We start from the raw sequence: 17,911 nt of genomic DNA, 5'->3' as shown, positions 1-17,911 counted from the left end.
TCCCCTCCCTCCCTCCGAGTTCCAGGGTTGTCCCCCCCCTCCCTCCCTCCCTCCGAGTTCCAGGGTTGTCCCCCCCTCCCTCCCTCTGAGTTCCAGGGTCCTCCCCCTCTCTCCCTCGCTCTGAGTTCCAGGGTCGTCGTCCCCCTCCCGAGTTCCAGAGTCCTCCCTCTCTCCCTCCCTCCGAGTTCCAGGGTCCTCCCTCTCTCCGAGTTCCAGGGTCATCCCCTCCCTCCCTGTAAGTTCCAGGGTTGTCCCCTCTTACCACACTGCAAATAGAGGAAAATATTACCACACTGGAAATACAGAAAAATAAAGCAGCTAATGTTGTTGTCGTTCCAGCGATGTTCCTCTCCTGCGTGCTGCACACAAAATGAATGACCCCTTCTCCTGACGCTCCTCCCTTCTTCCCATACACTTCCCTCTGATAGGTCCCTCGATGTCGCGTACCGTTGCCTGTCAACTGTGCAGCATTGCCTTCACTCTCACTGTTCCGCCCTTGACGTCATCACGTTTTGACCCGAGGGCGCGGCAGAGAGTAATATGACAGACTTATGAATGTTACGAACCCTTTACTGAAGCCACGGAGTCAGCTTCAGAACGTTGGAGGTGCATTTTATTATAGTAGATAATGGGCTAGACAACCCAGATTTTTTTCTTTAGAGGCCGTCGGCTTTCTGCTCCAATATTCAGTGCTGGGCCATGTCTGGGTTTGTGCGGCTAGCTATCTCTTATCCAGAAGCCATAGTGCATATTATATCAGTGACATTTCCAAACTTGATGCACAGGAGACTAGTACATGAATTGCTAGTTCCACAGTGCAAAGTATAATTATTTCCAAAAGCTTTAGGCCAAGCTCCTCCTAAGCAGCTGTCATAAGCAGAGTCTCTAGAAGTAGTCTGCAAGTTTTTTTTACTTTATGTGGAAATGAGATGTCATGCTACTTTTTAAAATTCAGTTTGACTATATGCTGCAGGCTGTCTTCACTTCAAGATACCTTGCATTGGGGAATTACCAAAATGTCAGTTTCACACAGATTATTGTAATCCGCAGTTCTTAACAAGACTTGAAGGTTCATTTCCCAGCCACATAGGAAGCCATCAGAAGCAGTGCTGAATATATTAGTAGTTTAAGAAGCAAATTGTGGTGCTTCATGTGTATATTTGCAGTAAGAAGCCTCAGAAAGTGTAAACCAATACATCATTTTGTGTTTTGTGTTGACCATTAAATTCCGGGAGCAAACTGAAGAGTATGAGGCAGGTTGTTTGGGGAAACTTTATAAATGGGGAAGGTTGGAATGGCCACAAGATGGCAGCAGAAGCTTAATGGGAGACTCAGGAGTATAAACTTGTACTTAATGATGACGATGTAGTGGCACTGCATAGATTGTTCTTTTTCAGAAGATTTGATTTGTTGCTAGAATTATTTTAGGTGTTAAAATTTGAATGCATGAATTATATGAAGTCCAAAACCAATCCTGAGCTGATGTTTCTTGTTTATCTCACAATCTAGAAGACATATCTTCCTTCGAAACTAAGAGCAGCAGAAACAGAAAAAGGGCTCTGCAATTATTTCTGAAAAATAAAACATCACCAACTGGTTTTGAAATTACACCAGCAATACAGTTTCATTTTGCCTTCAGTTCTGGGAGCTCACACATTACCTCACATAATATAGACTCTCTGTCGGTCAGATCGAGTGGGCTTGAGATAATTTGTGACACTTTCACTAAAATGGCTGCATCTAGGACTGCAGGGCAGTTGTGATGGAGACATTAATATGCGCTAAATGCTGCGCATCCTATTTTATACCTATGGGCCAAGTGGCACTTAGCGCTCGCTAATGTCTGTTAGTGCGTGCTAAACTGTAATAACCGTAAAATTTAGGATTGATGTCAAGGGGGTTGGTGCTACTGCCTTTGATGTGTTTTATTGGAATACTGCTGAGCCAATGTTCAAACAGACCACAGGGACTTTGCACCCAGGTATGTGGCGTAGCCACAGGGGAACTTTGGGGGCCTCTGGCCTCCCACTTTTGGCTCAGGCCCCCTCTATAACTGGCATACCCTGACTGGCTGGTGGGATGCCCAGTCCCTGCCAGCAGATGAGATCCGCTGCCAGAACTGCCCCAGTAGGGAAGAAGTCGGCAGCCTCCCTTCCTGCTGCTGACATTGGCATGCCTCACTCATACTTAGTTTGTGCATGAACTGAACATGTGCGAGGAGTGCTGATGTTGGCAGCAGGAAGGGAGGCCACCAACTTTAGATTGTAAGCTCTTTGAGCAGGGACTGTCCTTCTATGTTAAATTGTACAGCGCTGCGTAACCCTAGTAGCGCTTTAGAAATGTTAAGTAGTAGTAGTAATAAGTAGTACCGGGGCAGTTCTATTTCATCAGCTGGCGGGCATTGAGCATCCCCGCCAGCAAAGGTAAGGAATGCGGTGGGGAGGGGGAGAGGAAATGCATTGCCCCCCATCCTGAGCCCCCATAAAAATCAAACGCTGGCTATGCCCCTGACGTGCAAACTAATTTTCAAATAAGAAGAAACTTCTGTAGAGTTTCCCTTTGAAAATGTGGACATGCAGGGAAGTGCAGGTACTTTGGATCCACATACTTTGCATTTGTTCTGATGTACGTGTGTACGGTTCCCGTGTGTGTTGTGAACACCATGCACACTTTTTTATCTACTCTTGAAGAGAAGTAATTTTCAAACTAGGGGCTAGATCCACTAGCAGGTGCTACTTCGTTACTACACACTAACATGCATTAGTGAATCCCGTTTACTACAGATGCCATTTTACAGCATGGAAGTTAATACTCATAATGCACACTAACACATTTAGCACACTTCAGTAAATGTAACTATAAGTTTTTACACAGGTAACCATGTTTGCTGTGTAAAACTGTCTGAAAGTGGCCCTCATTGTGCATAACTTTTTTTTCCCATTGGTTTGGTTTACCACAGCTGCTGCTCTTCATGTTTTTCTCTCACTGCAATTTAAGAACCTGACTCTGAAGTTTTTGCCTTAGTCACAGAACAGGGGATAAAAAGCCTTAGGAGATCGGGTCCTAAGTTTTGTCTTCTAAGTCCTTAAGAGCCACAACCCAGTCGAGTTTTCAGAATTTCCACTCATGAGATCTGCTTGTGTGCATTGACTCTATAGTATGCAAATAAACCTCATGTATCTTCATTTTGGAAATTCTGAAAACCCGACTGGGTTGTGGTTCTCAAGGACTGAGGGCTGAGTGTGAGGTTCCCTGTCCTAAGCACAGTCAACCAGATGTTTGCTACATGGTGTCATTGTCACCTTAAGTGTATGTGTCAAGCGGTCTTTGTGCTTGCAGAGGAAGCTGGTCACCTGGTAGCTGTCCTGTGTGCCCTGGTGGTCCTGTCACTGTTGCTGGTAGGAACTCTACTGTATGTGAAGTGTCGGCTGAACATCCTTCTCTGGTACAAGGACAAGTATGGAGACATTGAGATCAATGGTAAGACTACCTCTCACCTCTGCGGTCAGAGAATGTGCAGATACAAGTGACTATTGACTGACTTCATTCAGCCTCATATTTCTGTTCATATGCTAGGGGATATTTTTACCAAACATTTTGGCAAGTCTTTAAAACGTTTTCTAAAAGACCATTCTTTTGGAGTCCCTTGTGTAATCTAGGGCTTCCCAAGCCTGCCTAGGGACTCAAGAGCCAGGCAGATTTTCCTATTTATTGTATTAATGGCCACACTTTAATTTTTCCATTAGCACGTGGCCATTAAAACAGATTATTGCATGAGCCTTCACCACGACCCATTATGTATTTATAGGGCCCTTTTACAAAGGTGCAGGAGGGTCTACATGCGTACAGCGCATGCCAAATTAGCTCTACCACCCGACTAGCTGGAGTGAAATTGCAGGTGCACTGGGTTTGCAGTCTATGCAAGTTTCTCTCCTGTATATTCATTGTGGATATTTTGGCAGTCCAACTGACATGGGGTCCCCAGGACAAATTTGAGAAGTTTTGATGTAATATTTTTCTTTAATTTATGCAAACTTCTTAGTATACATTAGGGTTGCAGGAAGGCTGGACAACCAAGGCAACTGCAAGAAACACCTTGTAGTCAGCTGGTGCTGACTGCATTTCTGTTTGTAATGCTCAAATATAAGAGACTATTGCCAATGTGCTTGTATATCACAGCCAGCTCTGGAAAGGAATACAAATGACAGCTAGCTTCTCCCACTTCACCTCAACCTCTGAGTTCACCATGAAGGAAAAGTGCATTCACAATGTGCCATGCTTTTCAGATCCTGATCAACTGTGGATCTGAAAAAGAAGCATTGTACTCGGCTAAGAAGATCACTTCTCAGCATTTTGGTTAATATCATAGTATAATCAATCACAGGTTTTGAGCTGTGAACCAGGGACAGCCCCCTTCTTGACATTTTGACTAAGATTGAAATTGTGTTGAATATGAGGGGTTAACACTCTGTCACACAACCCCATCAGGGACATGATGCAAACACCATTGCTAAATAGGTGACTTAAACCTCTTGTTAGAAAAAAAAACCCAACCAAACACCAGATGTGGCATACTATGTATAATCAGGTCTATAGTTAGTACAGTACACAAAAGTAGGATTTATTACTAGTTCTAGCGTAGAATAGATTCTTTACTGGTTCTAGTCTAGAATGAATTTCATTGCTAATTCTAGTGTAGATGCTTCAGAAACACAGATGGAACCAGCCATTTTGTTCCAGTTTGATTTCAGTTGTTCAAGACAGAGCAATTCAGAACATTAGATCAAGGCTCTTGTGTTCTGGGCCCTCAGAATAACCCTTCAGTTCATCCCTTCTTAAAAAATTATCCCATTAGTTTAGTTCTCAAGCAGGTCCTTGGGACACACCCAGTGAGCCAGGTTTTCAGGATGTCCACAATGAATATGCATGAGATGAATTTGCATGCAGTACCTCCAGTGTATGCACATTTGTCTCACGCATATTTATTGTGGCTGTCTTGAAAAAGGACCTGCTTGAGAACCACTGGTTTAAACTATTGCTGGTTTTAGGAAGATATCTGGTACTATTTTCATGAAGTTGAAGTTGATGAAGTGACTGAGGGATTATTTGAGAATTTTAGATTAATAGTTCAAAGTATTATTATGCCATGTTTTGACCATTGTAATAGACTTTTTATTCGTTACCTATAAGAACACTGAGAGCTTTGCAAATAGCTCAAAATGCTGCTGCCAAATTTCTGTTTAGTTTGTCATTTTGATCATATCTCTTCTACGCTGATGAATTTGCATTGGTTACCTGTTGAATTTCAGATTCAATAGAGTGTTTAAGGTGGTAACCAACGCAGTACCATGTGTTATTTCTACAAATTTACACTTACTGTACATCAGCCAGCTAGCCGTCTGAGATCTGCAACAGCCAATATATTTGATTTTCCCTCTTTCCAGGTAGTGTGTCTTGAAGACTATAGAGCCTCTGAGGGTCTTTTACTAAGGCGCGATCACGTTTTTAGCGTGCTAAAAATAGGCACGTGCTAAACGTTAGAGTTGCCAATGCATTCCTATGGGGCAGCTCTAATGTTTAGCACGTGCCCAATTTTAGCGTGCGCTAAAAACGTGAGCACGCCTTAGTAAAAGACCCCCTCAATTTTTTATATTATAGGTCCAAAACTCTGAAATAATTTACCTCCAATGCTGAAAGCGCTTAGATCATTGAGAGGGGCATAATCGAACGGGGTGCCCAAGTTGTCATGAGGGCGTCCTTGCAGGACGGCTCCGTAAAGGGGCGGGGCAACCCGTATTATCGAAAGAAGATGGGCGTCCATCTTTCGTTTCGATAATACGATCGGGGATGCCCAAATCATGAAATTTAGGTCGACCTTAGAGATGGTCGTCCTTAGGTCGTTTTTGAGATGGTTGTCCCTGGTTTTCGGCGATAATGGAAACCGAGGACGCCCATCTCAAAAATGACCAAATCCAAGCTATTTGGTCATTGGGAGGAGCCACCCACCATTCATAGTGCACTGGTCCCCCTCACATGCCAGGACACTAACATAGGAGGATGGGGCAGTACATAGAAAAACAAAAGACTATACTGTAACGATGGGCTGCATCTCACTGCGGCAGGAAAAAAAATCCTTGGGGAGAAATTCAGTCAATATATTTCTAGGCAAGTAAACTAGAAGGCGGGGGTGGCATAAGGAGGCAGTTCACTTCAAGTGGTCACCCCCAGCTAAAACTAAAGACAAGATGCGTCAGTAGAAAAGAAAGCAATGAAAACAACAATCTTAACAAATCACTTCCTACCAATGCAGCAGGAAGTGAGACTAAACAACAAACTAAACAAAAGAAAAAAATTCCACAGAAATGTAGATGGAAAGCGATGACCACAAATGCTCGCAGTCTAAGCAATAAAGTTCATGACCTTCAAGCCCTGATGTTGGAGGCAGACTTAGACGTTGTTGCAATCATGGAGACATGGCTCAATGGTTCCCATGAATGGGATGCAAACATACCAGGCTATAATCTATTTAGGAAGGATAGAGATGGTCGTAAAGGTGGAGGAGTAGCTCTGTATGTGAGAAATGATATCGCAGCGACTGAAATGACAGGGACCTGGGGAAAGGAAGGAGCGATATGGCTCACCTTAAAAAGAGATGATAGAACCTCTGTCCACGTGGGTGTTGTCTACAGACCCCTGACACAATTGGAGGAACTAGATAAAGATCTGATCGCAGATATTCAAAAGTTGGGAAAGAAGAGAGAGCTGCTGTTGCTGGGAGATTTCAATCTGCCGGATGTAGATTGGAAGGTTCCATCTGTGGAATAGTAAAGAAATAGAGAGATCGTGGATGCTTTTCAATGTGCTCTGCTTAGACAAATGGTGACGGAACCCATGAGGGAGGGAGCGACGCTGGATCTGGTGCTCAAAAATGGGGATAGTGTGCCAAATGTCCGAGTGGGTGCCCACCTGGGCAGCAGTGACCATCAAATGGTTTGGTTTGATATGACAGCTGAAGTGGAGGGCAGCCACTCAAAACTCAAAGTCCTGGATTTCAAGCGTGCTGACTTTAGTATAATGGGGAAATACCTGAGGAAGGAGCTGAAGGGCTGGGAGGACGAACGAGAAGTGGAAGGACAGTGGTCCAGGCTGAAAGAAGCTATAAATAGGGCCACAAACCTTTATGTAAGGAGAGTAAATAAAAGCAAGAGAAAAAGGAAACCGATATGGTTCTCCAAGCAAGTGGCTGAGAAAATAAAGGCTAAAGAGTTGGCGTTCCTGAAATACAGAAAAACTCAAGAAGAGGAACACGGAGAGGAATACCGGATGAAACTGAAAGAAGCCAAGAGAGAGATACGTCTGGCAAAAGCGGAAGAACAAATGGCTAAAAAGGTAAGGAGGGGTGACAACATTTTCTTCAGGTATATTAGTGAAAGGGAATTGTGAGACTGAAAGATGCTGCGAACCGCTATGTAGATAATGATGAAGAAAAAGCAAATTTGCTAAATAGATACTTTTATTCTGTTTTCACAGAAGAAAATCCTGGAGAAGGACCACAATTGACTGGCAAAAGTACATACGAGAATGGATTGGATATAGCACCGTTCATGGAAGAGAGTGTGTATGAACAACTTGAAAATCTAAAGGTGGACAAAGCTATGGGACCGGACGGGATCCACCCCAGGATATTGAGGGAGCTCAGAGAGGTTCTGGTGGGTCCTCTTAAAAATTTGTTTAATAAATCCTTGGAGACGGGAGAGGTTCCGTGGGATTGGAGAACGGCGGATGTGGTTCCTCTTCACAAAAGTGGTGATAGGGAAGAAGCTGGAAACTACAGGCCGGTAAGCCTCACTTCGGTTATTGGAAAAGTAATGGAAGCGATGCTGAAAGAAAGGATAGTGAATTTCCTGGAAGCCAATAAGTTGCAAGATCTGAGACAACATGGTTTTATCAAAGGTAAATCGTGCCAAACTAATTTCATTGAATTCTTTGACTGGGTGACTGGAGAATTGAATCATGGACGTGCTATAGACGTAATCTACTTAGATTTCAGCAAAGCTTTTGACACGGTTCCCCTCAGGAGGCTCTTAAATAAACTTGACAGGCTGAAGATAGGACCCGACGTGGTGAACTGGATTAGGAACTGGTTGACAAACAGACGCCAGAGGGTGGTGGTTAATGGAATTCGCTCGGATGAGGGAAAGGTGAGTAGTGGAGTGCCTCAGGGAACGGTGCTGGGGCTGATTCTGTTCAATATATTTGTGAGTGACATTGCCGAAGGGTTAGAAGGTAAAGTTTGCCTTTTTGCAGATGATACTAAGATTTGTAACAGAGTGGACACCCGGGAGGGAGTGCAAAACATGAAACAGGATCTGCAGAAGCTAGAAGAACGGACTAAGGTTTGGCAATTAAAATTCAATGCGAAGAAATGCAAAGTGATGCTCTTAGGGAGTAGAAATCCACGGGAGACGTATGTGTTAGGCGGTGAGAGTCTGATATGTACGGGCGGGGAGAGGGATCTTGGGGTGATAGTATCTGAGGATCTGAAGGCGACGAAACAGTGTGACAAGGCAGTGGCCGTAGCTAGAAGGTTGCTAGGCTGTATAGAGAGAGGTGTGACCTCAGAAGAAAGGAGGTGTTGATGCCCTTGTATAAGTCGTTGGTGAGGCCCCACCTGGAGTATTATGTTCAGTTTTGGAGGCAGTATCTTGCTAAGGATGTAAAAAGAATTGAAGCGGTGCAAAGAAAAGCTACAAAAATGATATGGGATTTGTGTTACAAGACGTATGAGGAGAGACTTGCTGACCTGAACATGTATACCCTGGAGGAAAGGAGAAACAGGGGTGATATGATACAGACATTCAAATATTTGAAAGTTATTAATCCGCAAACGAACCTTTTCCGTAGATGTGAAGGCGGTAGAACTAGAGGACATGAAATGAGATTGAAGGGGGGCAGATACAAGAAAAATGTCAGGAAGTATTTTTTCACGGAGAGAGTGGTGGATACTTGGAATGCCCTCCCGCGGGAGGTGGTGGAGATGAAAAAGGTAACGGAATTCAAAAATGCGTGGGATAAACATAAAGGAATCCTGTTCAGAAGGAATGGATCCTCAGAAGCTTAGCGGAGATTGGGTGGCAGAGCCGGTGGTGGGAGGTGGGGCTAGTGCTGGGCAGAATTTTACGGTCTGTGCCCTGAAAATGGCAGATGCAAATCAAGGTAAGGTATACACATAAAGTAGCACATATGAGTTTATCTTGTTGGGCAGACTGGATAGACCGTGCAGGTCTTTCTCTGCCGTCATCGACTATGTTACATGAGGGACATAATCGAACGGCACTGGTGAAATCGATGTCCGGCCATCTTCGGGGCCGACGCTGTAAGCGGGCGGAGCCAAGCGTATTTTCGAAATACGCTTGGCGCCGGCCAAATCGCTCGCCGGGTTTAGAATAGGATCTCTGGTGGATCGCCGGGTTTAGATGAGATGGCCAGCTCCGATTTTCAGCCATAATGGAAACCGGACCCGGCCATCTCAAACCCAGTGAAATGCAAGGCATTTGGCCGTGGGAGGAGCCAGCATTTGTAGTGCACTGGCCCCCCTGACATGCCAGGACAGCAACCGGGCACCCTAGGGGGCACTTTAAAAATCTTTAAAAAAACCCAAAATTAGCTTCCAGGTGCATAGCATCCTTCCCTTGTGTGCTGAGCCCCCAAAATCCCCCCCCCCAAAACCCACTGCCCACAAGTCTACACCATTACCATAGCCCTAAGGGGTGAAGAGGGGCACCTACATGTGGGTACAATGGGTTTTGGTTTTTTTTTTGGAGGGCTCAACAATAACCACCACAAGTGGAACAGGTAGGGGGGGATGGGCCTGGGTCCACCTGCCTCAAGTGCAGTGCACCCACTAAAAACTGCTCCAGGGACCTGCATACTGCTGTCAGGGAGCTGGGTATGACATTTGAGGCTGGCATACAGGCTGGCAAAAAATGTTTTAATTGTTTTTTTTTGTGTGTGGGAGGGAGTTGGTGACCACTGGGAGAGTAAGGGGAGGTGATCCCCGCTTCCCTCCGGTGGTCATCTGGTCAGTTGGGGCTCTCTTTTGGGACTTGGTCCTAAAAATACATGGACCAAGTCCGGCCGGCGAAATGCTCGTTTGAGCCGGCTTTTTTTTTTTTCATAATAAGGTGAAGCCGGCCATCTTGTAACCCCGCGCCGCCCCTTCCCACCTTCGCTACCCTACCAACACACCCCCTTGAAGGTTGGCCGGCACCGCGACGAAACAGCAGTTGAAGCCGGCCAAAATCGGCTTTTGATATTACCGATTTGGCCGGGATTTAGAGATCGCCGGCAATCTCCTGATTTGTGTCGGAAGATCGCCGGCGATCCCTTTCGAAAATAAGCCTGTATGTTACTCCCCACAACTATACACCATTACCATAGCCCTAAGGGGTGAAGGGGGACACCTGCATGTGGGTACAGTGGGTTTTTGGGGGGGGGGGGTTGGAGGGCTCAACATTTACTACCACAAGTGTAACAGGTAGGAGGGGATGGTCCTGGGTCTGCCTGCCTGAAGTGCACTGCACCCACTAAAAACTGCTCCAGAGACCTGCATACTGCTGTGATGGAGCTGGGTATGACATTTGAGCCTGGCATAGAGGCTGGAAAAAATGTTTACATTTTTTTTGGGTGGGAGGGGGTTGGTGACCACTGGGGGAGTAAGGGGAGGTCATCCCCGATTCCCTCTGGTGGTCATATAGTCAGTTCTGGCACCTTTTCGAGGCTTGGTCGTGAAAAAAATGGACCTAGTAAAGTCAGCCAAATACTCGTCAGGGACGCCCTTCTTTTTTCCATTATCGGCTGAGGATGGCCATCTCTAAATCACGCCCCAGTCCTGCCTTTGGTATGGTGCCGACACGCTCCTGCAAATTTTTTTTTAATTATTTATTTATGCAATTTTAACATTACACAAGCATTAACCTTGTTACAGGCAATACAAGATACATAAGTGATCAATATATAAAACAAATATAATCTCTTAAAAAGAAACTAAAAGGTATTCAAATTAACTCACTTTGTCCCTTCCTTAGACCACAATAATGGGGGGAGGGGAAAAGAAATTCAGGGAAATCAAATAAGAAATAAATAGAAAGGAAAGGCTTAATGCCCTTTTTAACCACCTATTTATACTTATGCTGTACTGATGTTATGGCTCAACCATCCTTTTCAGATCTATGAACTTTCTTAATTGATTCGGTACAAAGAAAACATACTTAATACCCAGATATTTTACAATACATTTGCATGGGTATGCAAGCAGAAATGTTGCCTCCAAAGACCTCGTCTCTTCTCTCATTTCAAGGAATTTCTTTTTTCTTTCTTGAGTTATTTTAGTAACATCAGGAAAAATCCATAATTTCTGGCCACAAAACATTTGGTGAATATTTTTAAAGTATAACTTTAAAATTGCATTAAAGTCCTGTTCGAATACAAAAGAGATCAAAAGAGTAGCTCTATTTGTTACCTCAGTCAATGAGTCTTCCAAGATCAGTGAAATATCTTTCAATTCCTCAGGAATCTCCTCTTGATTTTTTCTTACAGGAAGAAAAAAAATCTTATTTATTGGAGGAATATTTTGAGAAGAAAACTTCAAATTTTCAACAAGGAATTTTTTTAATAAGTCCAAGGGTGAAATTCCTATCTGTTTTGGAAAATTCAGGATCCTCATGTTCAAACGTCTGTTCTAGTTTTCAATTTGTTCAATTTTTTGGCGAATATTTGTATTGTCTTTCATCACCGCTGATACATTTTCTTTCATTTTTACAATATTGTCTTGAGAACTCTTTACTTGGTCTTTAAAGTCTTGCTTCAGTTTTTCCACCGATTTAGAGAGTTGGTCTACTGTGGAAACCAAATTCTTTGTTTCTTGAGTTGGTTTAATAATCAAGGCTTGCATATTTTCCATAGCCTGCCAAAGGGTGTCGAGCGTTATCACCTTGGGGGGGTCAGACGAGCTTTCCCTTCCCGAGATCACACTAGCTGCCGATTTCTACTCAGAGAGAGAGCCCCCTCCGCTGAGCTCAATTTTCCCGCCTTCCGAGTCTTGCAGATCAGCTTTCTCGTCTCGCAGTACAGCAGGACGTGGTGGGTTTCCAGCTTCCGGAGGAGACAAAGAGATCTCATGCTCTAACGACGCGGGGCTCCCTGCCCCAGCGTCTAATGGAATTTCAACTCCGGTTTCTCCAGGTGGACGCGGACTGCAAAACCTTCCAATGTTCGCTGTCTCGGGGAAGATGTGTGATCTGGAAAGGGTAATGCTCTAGCAATCCCCTTTCTCTTGGTATGTGGCATATCAAAGAAAGAAAAGTAAGATTTAATTACAGCAAACATTCAGTCTTGCGCCGCTCAGCGTGTTGGCGCCATCTTGACCTGCCCCCCCACTCTCCCCCGTGAATTTTGGTAGTCCCCGCAACGGAAAGCAGTTGAGGACGCCCAAAATCGGCTTTCGATTATGCCGATTTGGGCGACCCTGAGAGAAGGACGCCCATCTCCCGATTTGTGTTGGAAGATGGGCATCCTTCTCTTTCGAAAATTCACCTGATAGTCACTTTAAAAGAATTGTACAATCCTTGCAGAAGTGCTGTCTGATACCCTTAGCTAGACTGTCAGCTAAACTATAGTATAGAACATCACTGTGAAGACTCAGAACTGTTGACTCAAAACTTCTTTAATGCAAATCAAACAAAAAAAAAATATGACTTACAGTTTGTAGTGATGCATAAGGGTTTCTGCCTTGCAGAACTGGGAGTCAGTTCTCTACCAGCTCACCCTGTACCCATGGAAGCCAGGAAATCTCAGCACTGGCTGATGAGTAATGCTGTCAGTACTTTAAATGTGAAGATTTGATGATGTTACAAGGCTTTTGAAAGGCTTAAAGCAGCAAGCACAGTGTTATATTCAGACCTCAACACAGGCATGCTGCAGACAGATTCCTATTACTCAATGGAGAGAGAATGTGCAGGCTATATCTCATCATACACAGACAAGAAACCAGCCAATAGGAAAAGTCCCACAAGGCATAGGGAACTGGGACATGTGCTCAGGAAAAGCCTATTACAGAGCACTGTAGGAAGACTAATATTTGTAGTCCAAAGGCACTTCCTGCCTTTCTTAAAGGCACAAGCAATATAACCTGTTACAGGCAATGCAATCTGATATAACAATGTCCAATATATACATATAAAAAATAAACAATCTGCCTCCATGAACATGGGGGCAGAACAAGAATGCTAAAACCTCAGTGTGCTTTTTCAGATGTCTCAGGTATTTAATGATAAGGAAGAGTATATTACTTTGACTTATTTAGGTTTCTCATATTGATATTATTGAGTTTGTATAAGAAGATTTGATGTCTGTTCTTATTACAATCATATATGTTTTATGTTTTTAAGTATTCAATGATTTTGTATATAATATTGTACACCACCAAGAATGGTAGATTGCATGGTATAGAAATTTATTAAATACAGTACAGTCTTGATTATCCAACATAAATGGGACTAAGCCATTGTCGGATAAGTGAAAAGTGAGATAATACAGTAAACAATAGTTAACCCCTTAAAATTCATGGAAAACGTACTTTATGTATAAAGAACAGGCATATGGTATTTATAATTAAAATATTGTTTATTAACGTTAATCGGCAACAGATCAAACATGGCTTCCTTGCAGCATGTGAAGCTGGAAAACAGGAAGAGAACCTGTGCACTTCTTAATGGCAACATGATGACATCACTGGGGGGAGGGGTCTGTCGTGCCAGATGGTTGGATTAGCAAAGGTCAGATAATCGAGACTGTACTGTAAATAAATACATAGTTAGTAACAGAATGTGGTTGCCAAAAGAGTCAATCGCCAAACAAAAAAATATAAGGTGATATCTTTTTATTGGATTCAGTATTCATGGATAGCTTTTGGGAGTTGCATTCCCTGCCTCTATTTAGGTGCAAAGATCGACCTATGTGAAACCTATTCTTTACAGAAAAGTAGCATTAGGAGCTGAGAATGCAGTCATAGTCTAGGTGCAATCACACCGTGTAAATGTACAGACTGAGACTATGCACAGATTATAAGATTTTATCATTTATGTGCCACCGCATCTTGACTGTACTGATAGAAAACTGTTTAGCCAGAAAATAGTCATTTATGCACATGTGTGTTTATATACACGTGTAAATGCCTAGAATACCAGCCTTTAAGTGTGTTCTTGCTGCTTGAAACTAAGAGGATCTTTATAGAAGTACCCTCAAATTTGTTGTTAGTCTTATAAAATGTTATCACCTTATATTTTTGGTTTGTTGTTTAGCCTTTATTTCTGCTCATTCAAGTGAATTAACCCTTCAGTTTATCCAGATACTAAAGCAATGAATTCTTATAGCTATAAATATAGTCGCCGGAATGGGGGGAGCCACAGGTACCATGGTACCCCCAAACTTTGAGCATGTGATTTGGCATTACCTGCCACCTGCTGCCCCATTGTGGTCTAGCACTTTCCTCTCTCCCTCCCAACCACAGCTTCTCCTGTTCTTTACCTTTAGCATCAGGCAACCGACCCACATACAGTGTGCAATAGTAATAGGAAATGGGAGCACACATGGCCAGTTTTGCTACAGAACATCTCCCAGCCCTAAGCAGTAGAACCCTCTGATGTATCCTGCCCCCAAAGGAAGTGTAAGTTAAAATGGAAGGATACATCAGAGGGTTCTACTGCTCAGGGCTGGAAGAGGTTCCGTGGCAGGCCCTGCCATGTGTGTTCCCATTTGCTACCATTATTGCACGCTGTATCTTGGCCTGTTCACTGATGATAAAGGTAAAGAGCAGGAAGAGCTGTGGCAAGGAGGGAGGGAGAGAGGTGCTAGACCATAAGGGGTAGGGAACAGAGAGAGGAGAAGCTGGACATTGGGGGGGGAAGGGAGGGAAGGAGAGAGGTGCTGGAACACGAAGGGTAAGGAACAGAGAGGGGAGATGCTATACATTGTGAGGGGGGAGTAAGAGAGGGAAAGGGAGATGTTGGAACACAAAGGGTAGGGAACAGAAAGGGGAGATCCTGGACATAGTGTAACCAGGGTTAAAAGAAAACGAAAGGGTTAAAAGAAAAAAAAAATTTTAATGTACTTACCTGGGTCTCTGGGGCCGCGATTTTGTGGGGCACTTCTTTGGGGCCGCAGCGAGGAGGTCCGAGGGATCCCTGTGTGTTGGGCCGGTCTTGGGCTAGTTTAAGGGAGGGGGAGAGGTCGCGTTGCAGCAGCGCTGTTGAGGCCGCTCGATGGTGTTGGGGCCGATGGTAGGCTCATTCGTGCAGGGGGAATACGGGCAGATTTTGTTTGGGCCGAAGGCGCCAGTGGGTGGTGAACCAGGACAGGTTTGGTGTCCCGGTGGCGAGGCAAGGAGTGTTGGCGTCTGCTGCAAACGAGCGGGGCGCTGAAGAGGTGGAGGAGCTCTGTTCTGGGACAGGGGAGAACCCGATGACAGACAGGTGCCAGAGGAAGGAGGCACTGCGGGGAAGGCGTCATCTTCAAAATTGGATGCCTGCGGGGTTGTCGCGTGCTGTTTTGGGGCCCGAAATGGAGGCTGTTTTGGTTGGTGCTGGAGAGGAGTGCCTGAGGGGCGCGGGAGCAGCGCCGTCATTTTTTTACCTCCAGGGATGATCGGATGCATCCCCGGGACGGGGGTGGCGAGCAGGGCCTGCCTGGCCAGAGGGAGGAGAGCGCTACGAGCGTGTCGGGGGTGCACGCGCGCGCACTAATGGGTTCTTTTTTAGGAGCTCCGGCAAGGCCTACAAGCCGGGGCCTCGATTTTTGAGCCGGAGCTCCAGAGAAACGGCCATTTTCGGGGCAATTTTTCAAATGGCTCCGTTTTCGCCCCAGGACGTATGGGACCGGAACCGAGGGCAGGCATTGAGTGTGGAGAAAATCGACTACAAGGTAAGGGGTTTTAAAACCCCAAATTTTGATTGGTTAATTTTTAATTTGCATAAATTGCGTTTTTTATTTTTAAAAAATCAGGGGTTCGACGGATTGGAATTAGTTTTGCATATTTGGGATCGGGGTATTTTTGTTTATTTTTGTGGTGGGTTGGATTTTAAATTTTAATATTTTTGTGGGGTGTTCTGGAGTAGTGTGGGTTTTAAGGGGTTAAAAAATGTGGTAAATTTTTGTATTCGACGTAGTAGGTAAAGGGGAGGGGGATTGAATTTTTAGAGTGGATTTAAAATTATTTTGGGAATTTTGAGAGGGGTTTAAGTGAGATAATTGCGGGTGGACTGTAAAAATTGGAATTTTTAAATTTTAAAAACATGATTTGATAGGGGATGGGAAGTTTAATTAGTTTGGAAATTTTGGAGTGATTCAGAAAAAGTTTTATAGGGTTTTTATTTAATTTTATTATTTTTCCATTATTTTCTATGGGGCTAAAATGGGGATTTTGCACTGCTGGCCAGAATTCCGCTGGTCAGCAGTGGAAATTGGAATGTTGGAAATGGACAGGGATTGGCTGAAGGGGTCTTGGAACGCAAGCCAAGGCTGATTTGGAAGGCAAGCTGAGGCTGGTAACCAAGGCAACCGGGGAGTGGGCAGTTGGTCAGAGCGAGATTGACGGTTGGAGAGTGTGGATGTGCTGAGGAGGTGTTAGCTGAGTGGGAAGTGTTTTAGAGGTTAAAGTTAAAATTTTGAGTAGAATTTTGAAGTGATTGATGGTGAATGAGTGCCAGGTGTGTGAAGAAGGTGAAATTTGCCAAATTAGTTTTAACATTTTTGAGGTTTGGGAGAATTGATGAAAAGGGTGAAATTAAGGGGAGTTTGTTAAAGGGGGTGTTATTAGGGCAGTAGTGGGGACTGAATAAATTTTTGGGTAAAATTTAGAGTTAAAATTTAGGGGTTATTTAAGGGGTTGGGAAAAATAGTGATAAAAGATTGTGTGAGAGTTATAGCGAGAGTGGGACTGTCAATCTCTCACAACTAAAGTATAGGGACCTTCAAAATATAGTTTAGGTTTGGAAGACAGGACAGTTAGTTAATTTTGTTTTTTAAAATAGTTGGCCACAGTTCTTGAGGTGCAATCCCTTAGAGTTCCAGTTCAAGCAGGAAGAGAGGGTTTTGCCTTTATTTAATTTATTAAGGGCAGGTGTAGGAGGCAGGGCCGGTCTTAGCATGTGCGGGGCCCTGTGCAGACCAATTTGGTGGGGCCCCATCCTAGCCCCGCCCCCACCCTAGCCCTGCCCTAGCTCCACCCCCACCCTAGCTCCACCCCATTGATAAGATTATTCAATTTTTAGAATTTTTTTTTATTTATGAAATTTCAAATAAAGACAAATGAAGCTAAACCTGTACAGAGAAACTGATTGAACCCCCCTCCCCAGAAATTATTCAGTTCAAGTCCACTACAATTAGTAGTTCCAATTCTCATAACAAAGGAGAATAAAGGAAAAATATTAATTAAGAAGAAAAGATCCAGTACTTTCAAATTCCCTTATTACTCTGTAACCCATCAAACCAGAGAGGCAACACAGAGATCCCCAACCCCAAGTAGCCAAAAAAGATGTAAGTGCATAGGTTCCCACTAAAGACAAAACCACAACACATTTACAGTACCAAATGTTTCCATAAATCAGCTATATTAGAGACAGACTTTTAATTAAATTTAGATATTAGATATGTATCATATGACAAAGAATAAAGTGGTTGCTCAAAGCATATACTAACCACAATTGCTCAACTGCAAAACACTATGCACAACTTTGTGCAAAAACACACTCAGAACCTTACTGTACCATAATTACTACACTGGGCAAAACCTAATACACCAATATACCACCCATACGGAAAATGCAGACCATCAACAATATGAAGCAAGGGATCA

At 43.9% G+C, this 17,911-nt stretch overlaps 1 protein-coding gene across 2 annotated transcripts in view; it reads left to right on the top strand.

Annotated features, from left to right (window-relative positions):
* Positions 1 to 17,911, top strand: part of SIGIRR (single Ig and TIR domain containing) — a 126,709-nt gene that overhangs the window by 75,580 nt on the left and 33,218 nt on the right. For both annotated transcript variants that reach the window (XM_030201204.1, XM_030201203.1), the window contains exon 5: positions 3,340 to 3,480. In XM_030201204.1, coding sequence (XP_030057064.1) covers positions 3,340 to 3,480 — 141 coding nt within the window. The remainder of the gene's footprint in view (positions 1 to 3,339; positions 3,481 to 17,911) is intronic.

The sequence above is a fragment of the Microcaecilia unicolor genome, chromosome 4 (assembly GCF_901765095.1).
Source record: "Microcaecilia unicolor chromosome 4, aMicUni1.1, whole genome shotgun sequence".
Lineage (NCBI taxonomy): Eukaryota > Metazoa > Chordata > Amphibia > Gymnophiona > Siphonopidae > Microcaecilia > Microcaecilia unicolor.
This window is presented reverse-complemented; position numbering and strand designations above follow the sequence as displayed.